At 38.1% G+C, this 19,229-nt stretch overlaps 1 protein-coding gene across 2 annotated transcripts in view; it reads left to right on the forward strand.

Moving 5' to 3' along the window:
• LOC133556222 (endoplasmic reticulum membrane sensor NFE2L1-like) overlaps window positions 1-16,690 on the forward strand; it is a 25,538-nt gene extending 8,848 nt beyond the window's left edge. Inside the window, exons 5-6 of one of the 2 annotated variants that reach the window (XM_061905941.1) lie at window positions 11,129-11,192; window positions 11,448-11,583. In XM_061905941.1, coding sequence (XP_061761925.1) covers window positions 11,129-11,192; window positions 11,448-11,454 — 71 coding nt within the window. In that variant the 3' untranslated portion in view covers window positions 11,455-11,583. Of the gene's footprint in view, window positions 1-11,128; window positions 11,193-11,447 lie in introns of both variants that reach the window. The other variant, XM_061905940.1, reaches the window with a different exon arrangement.
• The last annotated feature ends 2,539 nt before the right edge of the window (window positions 16,691-19,229 follow it).

Here is a 19,229-nt window from a genome sequence, read left to right on the forward strand (position 1 = left end):
TGTAAGATACACCTCCTTACATACAAACCCCGGTTCCATATGAGTTGGAAAATTGTGTTAGATGTAAATATAAATAGAATACAATGATTTTCAAATCCCTTTCAACCCATATCCAATTGAATTCACTACAAAGACAACATATTTAATGTTCAAACTCTTAACTTTATTTTTTTTTTTTTGCAAATAATAATTTACTTAGAATTTCAATGGCTGCAACACGTGCCAAAGTAGTTGGGAAAGGGCATGTTCACCACTGTGTTACATCACCTTTTCTTTTAACAACACTCAATAAATGTTTGGGAAATGAGGAAACTAATTGTTGAAGCTTTGAAAGTGGAATTCTTTCCCATTCTTGTTTTATGTAGAGTTTCAGTCGTTCAACAGTCCGGGGTCTCCGCTGTCGTATTTTACGCTTCATAATGCGCCACACATTTTCGATGGGAGACAGGTCTGGACTACAGGCGGGCCAGGAAAGTACCCGCACTCTTGTTTTATGAAGCCACGCTGTTGTAACGGGCTGAATGTGGCTTGTCATTGTCTTGCTGAAATAAGCAGGGGCGTCTATGAAAAAGACGGCACTTAAATGGCAGCATATGTGGCTCCAAAACCTGTATGTACCTTTCAGCATTAATGGTGCCTTCACAGATGTGTAAGTTACCCATGCCTTGGGCACTAATGCACCACCATACCATCACAGATGCTGGCTTTAGAACTTTGCGTCGATAACAGTCCGGATGGTTCGCTTCCCCTTTGGTCCGGATAACACAATGTCGAATATTTCCAAAAACAATTTGAAATGTGGACTGGTCAGACCACAGAACACCTTTCCACTTTGCATCAGTCCATCTTAGATGATCTCGGGCCCAGAGAAGCCGGCGGCGTTCCTGGATGTTGTTGATAAAGGGCTTTCGCTTTCCATAGTAGAGCTTTAACTTGCACCTACAGATGTAGCGACAAACTGTGTTTAGTGACAGTGGTTTTCTGAAGTGTAACTGAGCCCATGTGGTGATATCGTTTAGAGATTGATGTCGGTTTTTGATACAGTGCCGTCTGAGGGATCGAAGGTCACGGTCATTCAATGTTGGTTTCCGGCTATGCCGCTTACGTGGAGTGATTTCTCCAGATTCTCTGAACCTTTTGATGATATTTTGAACCGTAGATGTTGAAATCCCTAAATTTCTTGCAATTGCACTTTGAGAAACGTTGTTCTTAAACTGTTTAACTATTTGCTCACGCAGTTATGGACAAAGGGGTGTACTCACCCATCCTTTCTTATGAAAAACTGAGCATTTTTTGGGAAGCTGTTTTTATACCCAATCATGGCACCCACCTGTTCCAAATTAGCCTGCACACCTGTGGGATGTTCCAAATAAGTGTTTGATGAGCATTCCTCAACTTTATCACTATTTATTGCCACCTTTCCCAACTTCTTTGTCACGTGTTGATGGCATCAAATTCTAAAGTTGATCATTATTTGCAAATATATATATATATATATATATATATATATATATATATATGTTTATCAGTTTAAACATCAAATATGTTGTCTTTGTAGCATATTCAACTGAATATGGGTTGAAAATAATTTGCAAATCATCGTATTCCGTTTCTATTTACATCTAACACAATTTCCCAACTCATATGGAAACGGGGTTTGTACAGCACTTTTTATGGATAAACCTACCATAGAAGTGGTGGACTGGTTTTGAAATGCAGTGTTGGTCAAACACTGTCTAAGAACGTGTTCCTATAAACTTCTCACCGACTGAAGTCTGAGCACTAAGTTTGTCCGATGGTTACTTAATCAGCTATACAAGGTCACATGTATCAGGACTGGTCTTTGACTAAGGATTTTATTATTATTAAACTCGACTTGTCCAGGGTGTACCCCGCCTTCCGCCCGATTGTAGATGAGATAGGCACCAGCGCCCCCCGCGACCCCAAAATGGATGGATGGATTTGTCGCTTATTACTGTCAACTATGAGCAAGTGGTAGCCATTTTTGTGTTTATATTTTTCTAGCACTGGATATGTTAAGCTAAATTATTGATTTAATTGCCATAAAAATATCTATTGCAAATAATTTATTGACTTAGAAACTGTCATTTACAGCACCTGTGACAAGAGCATGTAGGGGCACACAGGCGAAATTGATTGGACAAATTTCTGGCGGGGAAAACTGTTTTTGACAACTTCTATTGTTGTCTATAGCTCTTTACGTAGTTAAACAAGTATTTTGTTAACCTTGGATGTAATGTTGGACGAACAATGGACTGAAGACCTTTTTGCAAATAAATATTTATGAGAAACCTAAGTTGGAGTTGTAAATGCATTCGAAAGTGCACCATCTGTCCTGGCTCAGCCCTCTGCCTTTGGTTTAGAACCTAGGAAATCTTGGAAAGGCTGATACAGCAGTGACGTGCTGTCAGGGGAGGCAAGTGAGGCAGTGCCTCCCCTGCCACCAGGTGGCTTAACCATGAGATGTTCCAAAACTAAGTAATAACATAAAATAAGTTTTAATATTTCTCTTTTGGTTTATGCTTTCTATGTGATTTTGGTGTGGTTCCTGTATATTTTGATAATTTTCATGGTCAAAATCACGTGGAAAAGGCAGGTGTTGAGGCACCAAGTACCTTTGGCTCAAGGTAGGGGGCAATATATTGACAACTTGCAGTTCAATGCCTCAGCAGTACTTTGACTCGCCACACTGGGAGAAGTCGGGGCGCTCAAGCTAGCAGACACAGGTCTCTCCAAGGTGAAGCCAGCATTTTTTTCTTTTCTTTTTTTTTTAAACTGTATTTATAAAAAACATGGAGTTCTTATTAGAGTAAGCCAGCATTTGTGGGTGTTTTTTGTCAGATGCAAAAATATTGTTTAATTTCTTGGAATGAAATTGAATTAAATGAATGTTTCTGCCAAAGGGGAGGATTATATACTGTATCCAAGATTAAATACTTCTCTTAAGACAAAATGAATGCGAGCATACAAAGGACGTTTTCATGGAGGATAGCTATTGCTGCTTCAGATACAAATACAGAAAGGTATAATACACTCACAATACTTGATTTATTTTGTTAAAAGCAAATGGGACCAAAAAGTATTTAATAACAACTTTATCAAAAAGTTTTTGGACCCATTTATCATAATATCATTATGATAACGTTTTTATGAAAGCTAATAACTCCCTTTTGTTTCCTGTTACTCTAATGTGCATCCTAAATCAACATTGACCAGAGCTTCACATATGAATTTAAGTAAAAAAATAAAAAAAAGAAGAAAAAAAAGTATGTATGCCTCACCTGGTGTTTAGTTCACCGCACGTCACTGCGATACAGTAGTGTTGTACCATGGCTTTGTCCTGGGCTGAAGGGTAGCGGGGGTGTGTGGAGGCTCATGGTTGATTCTGGTGATGTTCATTTGAACTAACACTGCTTGATTGAACAAGCAGGAGAGAATCCAACCTCCTGCGTGTGCACCAAACATCCATCTTTATAGCCTCCCGAGTTAGTTGCGTCAACTCTTTTGTCCCCAAAATTGTCTCCGTGTCTCAGCCCGTGACCCTTAGCCTTTGGGCTGGTAACGAGGTCCAGATGTGTGCAGCCAAAGATAAAGCTAGGGTCACTGGGTCAATGCACAATGGGCCTACTTCAGTGATGTCCTGAGGTAGGGCTTTGATGTTCCATCTTTATCTGATAGCCCTAAAATCCTGACTTCCTCCTTTGGAGGCAACACCCTTTTAGGTTTGGCCAATAAGCAACTATTACCAATAAGGGCCGGGCGATATGGACGAAAAAGTATCTCTCGGTACATTTTTACTTAAACTCAATGTACGATAAACATCGCAATATATTTTCCGTTGAACGCATACACATAAAGATATTCATTTTTGAGCGATATTCACTGAAATTGAAGTGAATGACAAGTGTACTGTAAACAGTCAGTGGAACTTTTATTAACCAGCAGAGGTGGGACCAAGTCATTGTTTTGCAAGTCACAAGTAAGTTTCAAGTCTTTGCCCTCAAGTCAAGTCCCGAGTCAAGACAGGCAAGTCCAGAGTCAAGTCCAAAGTCAAAATTGGAAAGTCTCAAGTCAAGTCCCAAGTCCTGCCTTTTGAGTTTCGAATCATTTCAAGTACTTTTAACCACGGACTTATATATTTACACAGATTGTGTATGCTTTTAAAACGCTCTATGTATTTATGATAAAAAAAAATAGTGCTGACGTTGCACTTCATAATAGCATTATTAACCACTTATTTGAAACATTTAACTCATTCCTTTTACAGAATAAACGCATTTGAAAAAACAAGTGCAACTGTACTTATTTGCACTAAAGTGTTAACATTGTATTTCCATGGCATATTGAATTGTAACTAGTTCCACAACAGTTTACATCCTGTTCTTACCTTATCTCATTTATCTCATCTCATACTGTATGTTTCTTTATGTGTGCGTACACATAAAAAACATAAATACATGAACATAACAATGAACAAAGTTGTACTTTTAAGACGTCAGGGCCCTATGGAATTTGTAAAAATATTCTTAATATAGTATACATTTTAACTGACCTTTATTTGACTATGTTTGTCTTTTTCCATCCATCCATTTTCTACCGCTTATTCCCTTTCGGAGTCGCGGGGGGCGCTGGCGCCTATCTCAGCTACAATCGGGCGGAAGGCAGGGTACACCCTGGACAAGTCGCCACCTCATCGCAGTCTTTTTGTAGGTGGCTAAAGTACGCGGTGCTGCTAACCGCTATCTACCTTTACGTTACTGTGTTTAAACATTCACTAACGTAACATTATGTGTAGGTACAACATGCAACCCTGCTTAAAAAAAAAATCACTTAATAAAAAGTATGAATAAGGTAGCGAACTGCAGTGGACGCAACAGATTGTAGTGTTTGCAATGACGTATTAACCATAGACATCTTATAAGTAGACGCAGCATTGGCTGCTGTGACGCGAGCAATTTGGCCGCCATCTTGAAGTGGTGATGAAGAGCTGGCGAGCAGCCTAAACTGACAGTTGAGAGGCTGGTGTTCAGCATTTTCCTGCTCAAATGAGCGGAATGTTGAAACTAGGAATCGGGGGATTACTTTTCACAAGTAAGATTTAACATTAACATACTATTGGTTGTATTTTGTGAAAATAATATTACCAGAGTTCAGAAGGAGCAAAGATCTTCAATATTTGTATGTGAAAATCACAAACAAATCTTCTGGGGGAGGATGACGCCCCTACAGATATTTGGTTTACAAACTTTCAGCCTCACAATTCACCCGCCGCCACTGATTATGATGCATTCTCATTTTAGGCAAAACATAAGACAATACTCTCTTAACATTATAATTGTATCCAGGAATAAGTCTTCAAGTAACAAAATTAAAATACTAACATTGTTGGGTAAGACCAACTTTGGTTTTATTCTGAATCCAGTGAAACAGATTGGTGGTTTGAGCTGATATAAAGACTTTCAGGTGTTTATTTAAGTATTAAGTATTTGGCAGACACTTTTATCCAAAGCAACATACATGAAAAATACATATTAAACAATCACTGTAAACATGATCATTTACAGGAAGAATGTAATACAAAATATCAATACAAAGTGTCAAGACAGAATAAACTCTCTGCGGTTGCAGCAACAGAGATAAAGTCTATTGGTCCGTAAAATATATAGATACCTAATATATTCATACATTGTTTATGTAGGATATACACATGTATGTATAACGTAATCATATTGTTTCTTCAACTTAAAAATAGCTGACCGTTTTTTTCCCCCTACTCTGGGATTATTATTCCCAGTTTTGATCTCAGACGTCTGGTCACTTACAGCATATAAGAATATTCTATTACTGTTAAGCAAACTATGAACACGCCAAAACATGTGTCCTTTATCATAGTTACAAATGACAAAAACACGCGTGAATATCAGTGGTATTCAGTGAGGTAAAATGTGTTGACAGTTCATTGCTCCTGACAAATGTATTGCACTGAGTGGAGTGGATCACCACTCCAAGATGGCAACCCCGCCCCCTTCTCGTCAGCGCCAGTAGCGGTTGATGCTGCGTCTAGTAATAAGATGTCTATGGTTCTAACGTTAGCAGTGAGTTTACAGCCTCACTGATTTAACTACATAGCAAATAAAAGTATCGTTACTCAGCCAATAAACGTTAGCTTACATTCAAAACTTACCTTTCTTTGTGCAACTTCCATTGTCGAACTAAGTTAGAAGTTGTTTCGTCTCTGTCTGTAATCTTCCAGACGCATGCTTTGCATACGGCAATTCGTTTTCTGTTGACCAAGACGTTGTTTTAATACACGAACGAAACTATTTTTGACGTAATTTTTCCTCACTGGCGCGTTGAGAGCTCTTCTTCGTTGGTTTTCCTGCAATTTGATTGGATGAATGCTGTGGGACGAAAATAATGTGGATGTAATTTGATTGGCCGTTGTACAGACAGGTAGCGCACACAAGCTGACACACATGCGTACACAATGGAAGATATGGAGCGCTCCTGAATAACTTTTTAGTCGTTGGGTTTTGGGGAAAGTAGCAAGTCATGTCAAGTCAAAAGGCTCAAGTCCAAGTGAAGTCACAAGTCATTGATGTTAAAGTCTAAGTCGAGTTGCACGTCTTTTTACATGTTGTCAAGTCGAGTCTAAAGTCATCAAATTCATGACTCGAGTCCAAGTCATGTGACTCGAGTCTACACCTCTGTTAACCAGTTCGTCAAGATGGGTATTAACAGTGCAGAAAATAAACTGCTTGAGTAGCACAGGATTACATAACATAAATAAAATTGAAAAATATTATTTTGAAGTGGCTTCACGGTGGCAGAGGGGTTAGTGCGTCTGCCTCACAATACGAAGTTCCTGCAGTCCTGGGTTCAAATCCAGGCTCGGGATCTTTCTGTGTGGAGTTTGCATGTTCTCCCCGTGAAAGCGTGGGTTCCCTCCGGGTACTCCGGCTTCCTCCCACTTCCAAAGACATGCACCTGGGGATAGGTTGATTGGCAACACTAAATTGGCCCTAGTGTGTGAATGTGAGTGTGAATGTTGTCTGTCTATCCGTGTTGGCCCTGCGATGAGGTGGCGACTTGTCCAGGGTGTACCCCGCCTTCCGCCCGATTGTAGCTGAGATAGGCGCCAGCGCCCCCCGCGACCCCGAAAGGGAATAAGCGGTAGAAAATGGATGGATGGATGGATTATTTTGAAGTAAAATAAATAAAATAGTTGTGCAAATATAACCAAATGTATCAAACTCAAGATAAATACATTTGCAGGCAGGCACTTTTTAATTCCCAGTTGACGATGTAATGGACGGTCACACACGTACGGTTCTGTGGTCCTACTAGACCACACCTCTGTGGTCTGTTAGAATAATCATGCATTCTCCTCATGGGCTAAATTGAACTCTGTCTTTGCATGGTTCCTTGCTTCTTGTCTGTTTAATAGATGTCCTCAGTAATTGAACCAGACAGGTCCTACTAGACCACACGTCTGTGGTCTTACTAGACCCTTTCATGTGGTCCTACTAGAAGTGGTCAGCGCCAAGTAAGTGACTTTACCTCATTGTGCGGCAATGATCTTCCTCACTTCGGCGTACATTTCGCTTGAATATTCTCTTTTCAATTCTCTGACTCTCTCGTCGTCATATAAGGGATGTCTGTTATGACCCCCCCTATCTTGCCTCTGTCCCTAATGTTTTGCTCTACTCTTGACCAATCGTGACACATTTTAAACCAACCAACCAATCATGGATGTTCTTATACGTAAACCAACCAATCATTGATCTTTGCATTATATGTTGTCCCTTGCCCATGGAGTTACACTTGACCATTTCTTTCTCTTCTCCCGCTCTCTTCTTTTGTAGCATGTAGTTTAGCTAACCGCTACATGGGTCTAAAAATAACTAAGCTTGGGGGCGGTATGGCGTAGTGGGTAGAGCGGCCATGCCAAAAACCTGAGGGTTGCAGGTTTGCTTCTCACCTATTGACATCCAAACTCGCTGCCCTTGTGTCCTTGAGCAGGACACTTTACCCTTGCCCCCGGTGCCGCTCACACTGGTGAATGAATGATGAATGAATGTTTGGTGGTGGTCGGAGGGGCCGTAGGCACAAACTGGCAGCCACACTTCCGTCAGTCTACCCCAGGGCAGCTGTGGCTACATATGTAGCTTACCACCACCAGGTGTGAATGAATGATGGGTTCCCACGTCTCTGTGAGCGCTTTGAGTATCTAACAATAGAATAGCGTGATATAAAATCTAATCCATTATTATTATTATAAGCTACAGAAATCGCTAATTGTTTAAAAAGTGACAAAAGGTACTGCCAAGCTACTGGAAAATATAGTTAAACTACACAGCTTCAATTTTTAAGTTATTTTTAATTTGAAAACAGTTTTTTGTACCACTGCAGTCATAAACTGGAATGGATTATCAAATAACATACTCATTACAGGAAAACGTAGTTATTGTTGGTCACTGGCACACTGCTGTGGCACAGTCAGACTTCAGATTTGCCTGTGTGTTGTTGTGGGTCAGTGCAGTGTGAGGGAGGGAGGGTGGACGACATGCACGGCTTGGAAGGAGGAAGGGGAGAAGGATTGTTGCGGAACAAAGAACACAACAAATAAGCTGTGTTTAGTCATATTAACGTGAAAAAAATGATATCACTATTACGATATTTTCTTAATTCATATCTTGTTTAAAAATATATCAAAATACCTTGCAAAATTGATATATCGCCCAGTCCCATTACTAATAACACTGGATGTCTGCTGACACATTCGAAAAACATGTGTCTTCACATGGTAACAGATACTACACTAACAAGAGGAGATCTAACTGGGTCATAGGGTTGCCAATCGTCCTTTGAAAAACTGAATTGATGAATGTGTCCCTTGTTTGGATAAAAACTCTATAAAAGTGTTGATCGCTTAATTATTTAACAATTTTCACGTAATCCCTTTGCTTTGGCGGTCCCTCTGTTCTGCCCCAGCTGGACGGCTGCGAGTTACCTGTTGAGTATCTGGTCTTTGGACTTCTCACCACAGTAACATTTGGTCTTTTGAATTAATGGGGATAGCGTTGAGCCTTTTTTGTGTCTGACGCACGGCCATCAAGCGGTCTTGCCAACCAAGTGTCCCTTATGGCGGGGTGTAAATATGTCGGAGCAGTATTTTTAGATTTTAAAAAACCTTCGACACTGTAAATCACCTAGTTTGGATGACAAAATTAAAACAATTTAATGTATCTAAACAAACCATAAATTGGTTTAAATCATATCTTGAATTATGACAATGTGTTGAAATAAATGGTGTAAAATCAGAAACTGATGTCAGTTTTTCATGCAGTACCGTCTGAAGGATTGATCTAAGGTCACAGACATTCAATGTTGATTTTCGGCCTTGTCGCTTACGTGCAGCGATTTCGCCAGTTTCTCTGAACCTTTTGATGATATTAGGGAGCATAGAGAGTGAAATCCCTAAATTCCTTGCAATAGCTGGTGAAGAAATGTTCTTAAAAAATTTGCTCACACATTTGTTGACAAGGTGGTGAACCTTGCCACATCCTTGTTTGTGAATGACTGAGCATTTCATAGACGCTGCTTTTATTCCCAATCATGGCACCCATCTGTTCCCAATAAGCCTGTTCACCTGATGGATGTTCCAAATAAGTGTTTGATGAGCATTCCTCAACTTTGTCAGTATTTTTTGCCACTTGTGCCAGTTGTTTTTAAACATGTAGAAAGCATCAAATTCCAAATAGGCTAATATTTGCAAAACTAACAAAGTTTACCAGTTTGACCTTGTCTTTGCAGTCTATTCAATTGAACCTAAGTTTAAAAGGATTTGCAAATCATTGTTCTGTTTTTTATCTACCATTTACACGTGACAACTTCACTGCTTTTGGGTTTTGTACAATCATTCATTCAACAGGCTTCAGAGATAAACAGTTTGCTGAAATATCAACATGGCTTCAAAATATCTGTTTAACCCTAAATTATAACAAGATAGTCTCAATGTCTTTGAAGAAACAATCATGAAATCCAGGTCAACATAATAAAACCGAGCAGGTAAAGGAATTTCAATATTTGGGTGATATTTTGCTATAATTTGATGGCGATATTATAAAAAATTACTAAGACCATAAAAAGAAATAAACTGTTTCAGGCTGTTTAACTGTTCAAACTGCACAAGTTTACATGCATGCAGTGATTTGATCCCATATGTCTTGTGTCATGGTCTGAGGACAGGCCATGAGCTGTGTAGTGAAGCGTCTGTTATATAAACAAATACTAAAAATATTTGACCAAAAACCAATGAAACATCACTGCAATGTTACCCAAAAATATAACATGAGTTGATCGTTTTATACAATTCTCATTTTTAAAAGCTTTTTTTAAGTGTCTTAATGCAGTGGATTTCAACCTTTTTTCAGTGATGTACCCCATGTGAAAATTGTTTTTATTTCAAGTACCCCCTAATCAGAGCAAAGCAATTTTGGTTGAAAAAAAGAGATGAAGTAAAATGCAGTACTACTGTACAGTTTCTGATTTATTAAATTGTATAACAGTGCAAAATATTGCTCATCTGTAGTGGTCTTTCTTCAACTATTTGGAAAAACGATGTAAAAATAAAAAACTTGTTGAAAAATAAACAAGTGACTCAATTATAAATAAATATTTCTACACATAGAAGTAATCATCAATTTAAAGTGCCCTCGTTGGGGATTGTAATAGAGATCCATCTGGATTTATGAACTTAATTCTAAGCATTTCTTCACGAAAAAAGATATCTTTAACATAAATATTTATGGAAGATGTCCACAAAAAATCTAGCTGTCAACATTGTTACATTTCTTTTCAGAGTTTATGAACTTACATTCATATTTCGTTGAAGTATTATTCAATAAATATATTTATAAAGGATTTTTGAATTGTTGCTATTTTTAAAATACTTAAAAAAAAAATCTCACATACCCCTTGGCATACCTTCAAGTACTCCCAAGGGTACGCATATCCCCATATGAGAACCACTGATCTACAGCAAGTAAAGGTAGTGAGTTGTTTTTAGTAGGTGGACCTGTGAAATGATTTTTACTGTTACCAGAGGGGAGCAGTGAGTCCTCCAGGCCAAGCTACACCATGGTGGTGCACGCCAGCTGTAGTTTCAGGTGAGTTCCACCAGGGCCAACCATGGGTGTCGGCCCTCCTGAGGCATGCGCTGTGTTGGATGGGGGAGCTACGGCAAGTTTCGAAGGCGTCCATCTCGGAAAATCCTTCCAACACACCCGTTGCCCACGGGGCCTCAGGCACTCCGATGACCTCCCTCTTACGGTCAATAGTCAACTATTCTAAGATATGCCAGTGACCCCATCAACGAAAAACTGTACGTGAACCTCAACCTTTTCTTTGTATTCTCTTCTCAGACTGTGACAGCGAAGCAGACTCAGATTCTGGACTTTCTCTAGACTTCAGCCATAGTTTTTCTTCTAAATGCACATCTGAATCATCAACTTCCTCCTGCTCTTCTTCAACTTCTGGAACCTCTTCTTTCTCTGGCACTTCCACTGTGAGAAGTTCCTTCTTTGAGGACAAGGCAGAGGGCGAAGAGTTGTATACATCACACGTGGAAGTCGGGCTGACCATCAAGCAGGAGGATAGTCATGTTCTCCAGTCTCGGGATCACAAGATTTGTAAGAACTTCTCATGGATGGAGAACATCGTCCATGATCACTCGTATAACAAGCAAAGGGCAACGCCTTCTTCATTCATGACCATGAGAACTTTTCCCCAACATGACTTTGGCAAGACCTACAAGCGCTCCTCCTCCAGGCGCAAGTCACAAAGTCGAAGTAGGACTCGAGAAGAGAAACATCAAAAGATTAATTTCTCGAACGCGCTTATTGTTCATCTGCCAGTGGAGGAATTCAACGAGCTCTTGGACAACCACCGACTCAGCAAAGAGCAGCGCACCCTCATCAAGGACATAAGGAGACGCGGGAAGAACAAGATAGCTGCTCAGAACTGCCGGAGGAGGAAACTCGATACTTTGCTTGGTCTGCAGGAAGACGTGTCACGCTTGAGACGCCATCGCTTGAAATTGAGCAGAGAAAACCAAGAAGCCGTGAAGAAGCTTCAAGAAACAAAGCACAGCCTCTGCATTTTGTACCAAGCGCTCTTTTCCAGTCTGAAGGACGAGAAGGGAAGACCACTCGACACCTCACAGCAAGCACTTGGTTCGAAGCCCATCGGGATTAAAGCGTCGTCATGGCAACAAGAGGCGGGGCTACCAAAACCCAATAAAAGATTAAGCAAGAAACAAACTAAGAAAAATATATAATTTCTTCAGGAGCAAGATGGGAACATTAGCTTGTAATAAAAGTGGAACTTTTAGGAAATCAACTGCAATAATAGGGGAACAAAAAGCTGAACTGCTTGGACTTTTTAGAAGTACTTAGTTTTAGTGAAGACAAACGTAAGAGTTTGAAGAGGGAAGCATTCTTTGATTTGTATGAGTTCCTTCTTGTTTCAAGTAGGAGGACCAAAACTTAATCAAGTGTCAGCCAGAAAGGGTAATTGAAAAACAATCAACCTACCGTATTTTTCGGAGTATAAATCGCTCCGGAGTATAAGTCGCACCTGTCGTAAATGCATAATAAAGAAGGGAAAAAACATATATAAGTCGCACTGGAGTATAAGTCGCATTTTTGGGGGAAATTTATTTGATAAAATCCAACACCAAGAACAGACATTTGAAAGGCAAATTAAAATAAATAAAGAATAGTGAAGAACAGGCTGAATAAGTGTACGTTATACGACGCATAAATAACCGACTGAGAACGTGACTGGTAAGTAAACGTAACATATTATGGTAAGAGTCATTCAAATAACTATAACATATAGAACATGCTATACGTTTACCAAACAATCCGTCACTCCTAATCGCTAAATCCCATGAAATCTTATATGTCTAGTCTCTTACGTGAATGAGCTAAATAATATTGATATTTTACGGTAATGTGTTAATAATTTCACACATAAGTCGCTCCTGAGTATAAGTTACACACCTGGCCAAACTATGAAAAAAACTGCGATTTATAGTCCGAAAAATACGGTGGTACTTCTGGTTTTTGTTTACGTTTTAGTGGGGATGCCTGAAGAGGGTTTTTTTTATGCTCAGGGGTCTCCCTGGCACCATCCTTAGTCAAAGACTGGATTGTTTTTGTTTAGCAATATAATATAAATGTAATGATACATACTTCCTGTCCCTCACCTAAAATGTCTGTGTGGAAAGATGCTAGCATTTGTGTACTGAAAACGGATTACAAATATACTTGTACCATAACATCCTTATTGTTAAAACAAAGTTTGTCGAAAAGTATTTCCAGTATTTAGTGTGAACTGTGTTCATTTAAACAATCATATTTTATAGAAATGTTGCTGGACAAGCAGACTGTCAGTAAGAAATCATTTTTACATTCTCGTTAAAAAAAAAGTCACCTGAATATCTTTGCTTCCCACTTTAGTAGAGACTTGATACAGCATTTTAAATATGCAAATTATCAGGACAGAAGAAACTACAACTGATCAACTTTTCAAGCTAACCCCTGATTTGATTTCAATCCTTTTACATTGAACAAGATTTGTAATGGTTTCTAAAATACCGTGACTTTTCAACTAATACGGAATTCAAAAGATGTGTAATTCTTTGTGATGAGATGCTTGCGAAAACAAGCTTTAATGCAGAAAAATGATATCTGATCAAACATTTCTGAGTTTGTTGCAAAACATGTTGAGGACTTCAACAATACAGGAAATGTGCTTCAAAGAAATATAAGCCCACATACTGTTGATGATCAAAGTTTTATAGCTGCAGAAAAAAATACTCATCTACAGTTTATAAATGAGCAGTGTACAGTAGAGGAAAATATTATTTGAGTCTAGGAATGCTTTCTTAAAAAGGGACAGTACTCATGCACTCACTTTATGTGGGTCACAATGCTAACTGGTTGGTAGGAAATCAACAGAAATGAATCAGTCCCTGCAAGAATTTAACCAAACCTCGCAATTTTGTTCAGTGCCTGCAACTTCCCCGCACATTTTATCCAGTTGTCATTTTCACCAAATTCTCTCAAACGATTGTGTCATTGGTCCAATCCAAACTTATGTTTGTTTCTTGTGTGGACAAAGCCGAGACAACGTGTAACAATAACCATCTACTTCCTGTTCCTGTCTTCTGGGTAATGTAATGCATTAAAGTTTACTTTCTAGCTGACATCTATTTATCCAGTGTAAGACAATGAACACATTTTCATTTGTAATGCTGACTTAGCCTGTTAGAAATGTTGAAGTGTAATGATCATCTCTCATTGTTTGTTTACCAACAAAAATAAGCCCAATAGATTGTTGTCAACAGTTGACAATGTTCTTAATGTGCGGGGTGAATGTGTTGGTACTTGGGTTGTACGGTACACCGGTATTAGTACAGTACGGCGATACTAATGAATCATATTCAGGACCATACTGCCTCTGAAAAGTACCGGTCCGGTTGAATTTATATTATCTTTATAAACTCAGGAAATACGTCCCTGGACATATGAGGACTTTGAATATGACCAATGTATGATCCTGTAACTACTTGGTATCTGATTAATACCCAAATTTGTGGTGTCATCCAAAACTAATGTAAAGTATCAAACAGAAGAATAAGTGATTGTTACATTTTAACGGAAGTGTAGATAGAACATGTTAAGAGAAAGTAAGCAGATAGTAACAGTAAATGAACAAGTACATTAATAATTCATTTTCTACCACTTGTCCTTGATCATTTGGACAAAATAATAGAATGATAAATGACAATATGTCACTGCATACGTCAGAAGTTAAATTAAGAGCCTTTGTTTGCTTACTTACTACTAAAAGACACCTTGTCTAGTACGTTCACCACCTAAGGACAAACTTGGAATAATAAATATGTTTCATGTACGGTTAGATTTTTTTTTTGTTAAAACAAAGCCAATAATGCAATTTTTGGTGGTCCCCTTTATTTAGAAAAGTACCGAAAAGTATCTAAATCATTTTGGTATTGGTACCAAAATATTGGTATCGGGTCAATACTAGTTTGAACTTAAATTAATGTTTGAGACTAAGTGTAAAACGTACACAGAGAATGTCTTCAACTTGTGGACCACAGAGCAGACAATAAGGAAGCCTTTGCTGCGGTTTCCTGTTATAATTAAAACAGTACAGTAATTTGACAGACCTACGAGTACGTGCTTTTACTGCCATCTAGTTTTCTACTTTTAAGTCAGTGTGCTATAGAATGAGTAAAACATCAATACACAATTTGTTTTACAATTTTAGTTGAAGTCCTGTGCTTTTTGGAGGTTACAAGGAACCCTTTAAACATTGATATCAAATAATTACAAATAAGTTGATTCAATGTTGTTGAAAAAAAATAAGCCTCATATCTATTTTTGCGGCAAAAACTCTGGTATTTTAGGCCGCAACAATCACAAGAGCCTACGAAATCCTGATGGATTGACTCATATTGTGTCGCTGTTAAAATAAAATGTCTATTGAAGTTTGATGTTACAAAATCAGCAGTGATCAAAGACTTATTTCCTCCACTATGAATTTAATACTTTAATCTTCACGCATTACAGAAAACCAATGTAGCGACGGAGGTAAGGAAGTAACTCCACCTTATAAAAGGGCACTGTGTGTGTGTGGCGGCCATCGGCCTCAACCAGTTATGTGATGTCACTCTTTACTGTGCTAGAAATTTGCATGTCCGTTTGGTATGAATATTTAATGTGTCTGCTGATATTTTATACTGACACTTTAAACTGATGCTTAAAAAATAAATTTTTTGGGCGGAGGAGAAAAAAATGTCTATTTTTGGAAAGTCGACAGAACATTAGTTTCTTTGAAACAATTGATCTTAAATCGTGTCAGGGATATCAAAATGCGCTTCACTGCTCTGTGCAGGGATGGGAATAAAGATATACAAAACCAGCTGAACATTTTTTAATCCTAAAACACCGCTGTGCGGCCTTGGCTGTGCACTCGCCTGCTAGGGGGGTCTGGGGGCATGCCTCCCAGAAAAATTTGGAAATCTATGTTAGCTTAGGATGCATTTTCTGCTATTTTGAGTCAAAATCTAACAATATTCTCCTGACCAAAAATTCACATTTATTAGCAAATATTTTCATAAAAATGTATCATGTGATGAAATTTATGTATACAAGTTTAGACATATATGACATTCTTGCACACTTTTGGATTAAAGACAAAAATAGGCCTACAAATGGATTAACCAGAATTATTCTCCGTAAACTCACTTTACTTAGATGCCTTGCCAATTTTGCGTGGTCAAAGAGTGCCACCATTCCCCGAGACCCATAGTTCACAGTGTCCTTGCAATATAAGCACTGAGTACGTCCCGGTTCATCGCACTTTGCAATGAAATCGCTGATCAGTTAGTCTACTTCTACGACATTGTTGTTAATCTTCAGCTTCAGTTTGATAGATATATCGAGCCATGCCCAGTTCCATTTGTTTCTCACGCCCTTATCGATATCTTTCGCTAATTAAGCATTCCTATCTTGAATAAGCTTAAAACCATGTCTGAAACTGTTTTGTCAATAAAGAAACGTGTTAATTGAGAGCTACTGTGTTTTTCTTTCCAGATTAGTCGCCGATAAACACAACCAATATAAACAGAACACGGGTTCAGAAACACTCACAATAATTAAGGATCAGGGACTAGATGTCGGCAAACGACGCGTGCAGACGCCTATAACGGGCAATGTCATTGGTTGATGTTGTCAGCTGATAGTAGAGCTAGCCAATCTGGTGCCTTCACACATTGGCATTATATTTTTTGCGGGAATTCTCTGCCTTGTACTGATAACTAGGTCAACGCAGAGACAAAAAACACAAGTACCTAACCCCGCCTATAATTTTCTCCCCGGATTTAAACGATTCACAGAAATTACCCTGGCCGCGCCAAAATCGTTGGGATTCCGCGGATCCACGGAAAATTCCCATCCCTGTCTGTGAGGATGAACATTGTTTTTATAAACACCATTTCCTTGGTTCACCACTGATAATGCTTGCAAAATGTATTAATTTTGCTTTGAAATATATTAAAGACGAAATACAGACAGTATTTCAAACGCATTCAACCTGTAAGAAGCTGGGGTCTTTTATCAAAATAACTAGATCGAGCAATTCCCGAAGGAATTGCATGTGAATGCTCCAATGCTGAAATGCTGACAAAATGCACTATGAATGTAAGAATAATTTGAATGTTGAAGAGTTTAAAGTCCGAAGAAAACCGGAATTTGGTGTGGAACTTGGGAAAGTGTTAGTTTGAATGTCCAGGATGAGTAGAATGTATTGATGTTGGAATGGTTTGAACAGTGTGGGAATTGTGCAATCTGGAAAAATGTCCCATTCATTTCAATGGGAACGTCCTGGATATTTTGAAATTTCGAGAATTTTTTGAAAATGATCAAGCATAAATGTCCTGAATGAGCTGAATAGGTTGGTGTTAGACTTGGTATGGAATTTCGTGAAAACCGGGAATTTTTCCAAGTTCTCAAACCAACTTGTTATTTTGTCCTGACCAAGAGGAACGTTTTGACAGTGGAACGGTTGATGTGGGTTGAAAAATGCGAAAGGAGTCATCGCATTAATAAGTTGGAAATAAGGTTAGGAAAAAAACAGGAATTCCTGGAAATGTATTGTCCCTAAAACTGTGAATTCTAGAAAATCCGGGACATTTTTTAGGATTGTTGAAGGAGAGCACACAATTCCTGAACAGGCTGAATATTTTGAAGTTAAAAACGGTTTAAATTAGTTGAAAAATATAGGAGTTGCAGAACTTTAAAAAATGTCCCATTTTTTACAAATGGGAATTCCATTGAAAGTTCGGGAAAAGATGGATTTTTTTTTTTTAAATGCTCAAAAAATGTAATGCTCTGGAATCATGGTTGGTGTTGGAATTTTTCAAAATCAGTCAACAAATGTTGAAGTAGGAACATTTTTAATAGACAAAATGGTATTACAGAATTCCTGGAATTTCGGGAATTATTCCAGTTAAAAAAAACTTTGTTTTCTGTCCTGATTATGAGAAATGTTTTGACGCTGGAAGGGTTGAAAAATGTGAAAAGAGTCGTCGACAGGAAAAAAGGGTAAAAAAAAAGTTTTTGAAAAACTGGTAATTCTTGGAATTTTATTTTACTTGAAAAAATAATAGTTTGAATGTCTAGGATGAGTGGAATATGTTGAAGGTGGAATGGTTTGAATCGGTTGAAAAATGGGGAAAGGGTTGAAGTTAGGAAAATGGCCAATTCATTGTGAATGGTAAAAATGTCCTGGAAAACTGGGAATCTTTGGAATTGTCAATTAAAAGTCTGTGATTCCCTAATAGGCTGAACAGATGGAAGTGGATGAAGGATGTGGACGGTAGAGCGCGCCAAAATCTGAAGAATTAATTAATTTTGACGTAGAACACCATAGGAATTACTGAAGGAAAACAGTAGATCAAATAAAAGTGGTACCAATAATTAATGTCAAAAGATTATATTATTCAAACACTAGTCACAGAGTTATGCAGATTAAATGTTATTCTGCCCTCTGAGTGTTGGTATGTAGTTTGGCAGATAAATATTTTAAATGAAAGAAACTTCCAAATTGAGGTTGTTTATTGATGGCCTCCACAATGAAGTTACTGTAAAACTAAGCAGATAAATGTACATTAATAGGCACAGGAAATCCAAAAACATCTAAGAATCAAGTTAAATCAACAGTACAGTTTGGTAGAAAGTGACAAAAGCAATGAAAACAGTGAAAAAGAGGTTGCTTATGCTGTTGGCTTGATGCTAACATACAATCTCATTGACAGGCTAATAGAAATTAGCATCGCGATCACTTCAAGGTATTTTAAAAACGTGTGAGCAATTATTGATAACATTTTAAAAATGAAAACTAAAAAAGGCACACATGAGCCAAGTACGGGAATGAAGACCTGACAAAAAAGGCTATTTCTCTCCAAAGTTGTAGTTGTAATCTGTTAAAAAAAAAAAATCAATTCACCTTCAAATCATGCTGATCCTAAATCAACATTGATTTATCAGTCTAAAAGACTAAAATATATATATTTTTATAAGAATATTTTCTTAAAAAAGGAAGTTTTAAGG

Source organism: Nerophis ophidion, linkage group LG07 (genome assembly GCF_033978795.1).
Source record: "Nerophis ophidion isolate RoL-2023_Sa linkage group LG07, RoL_Noph_v1.0, whole genome shotgun sequence".
NCBI lineage: Eukaryota > Metazoa > Chordata > Actinopteri > Syngnathiformes > Syngnathidae > Nerophis > Nerophis ophidion.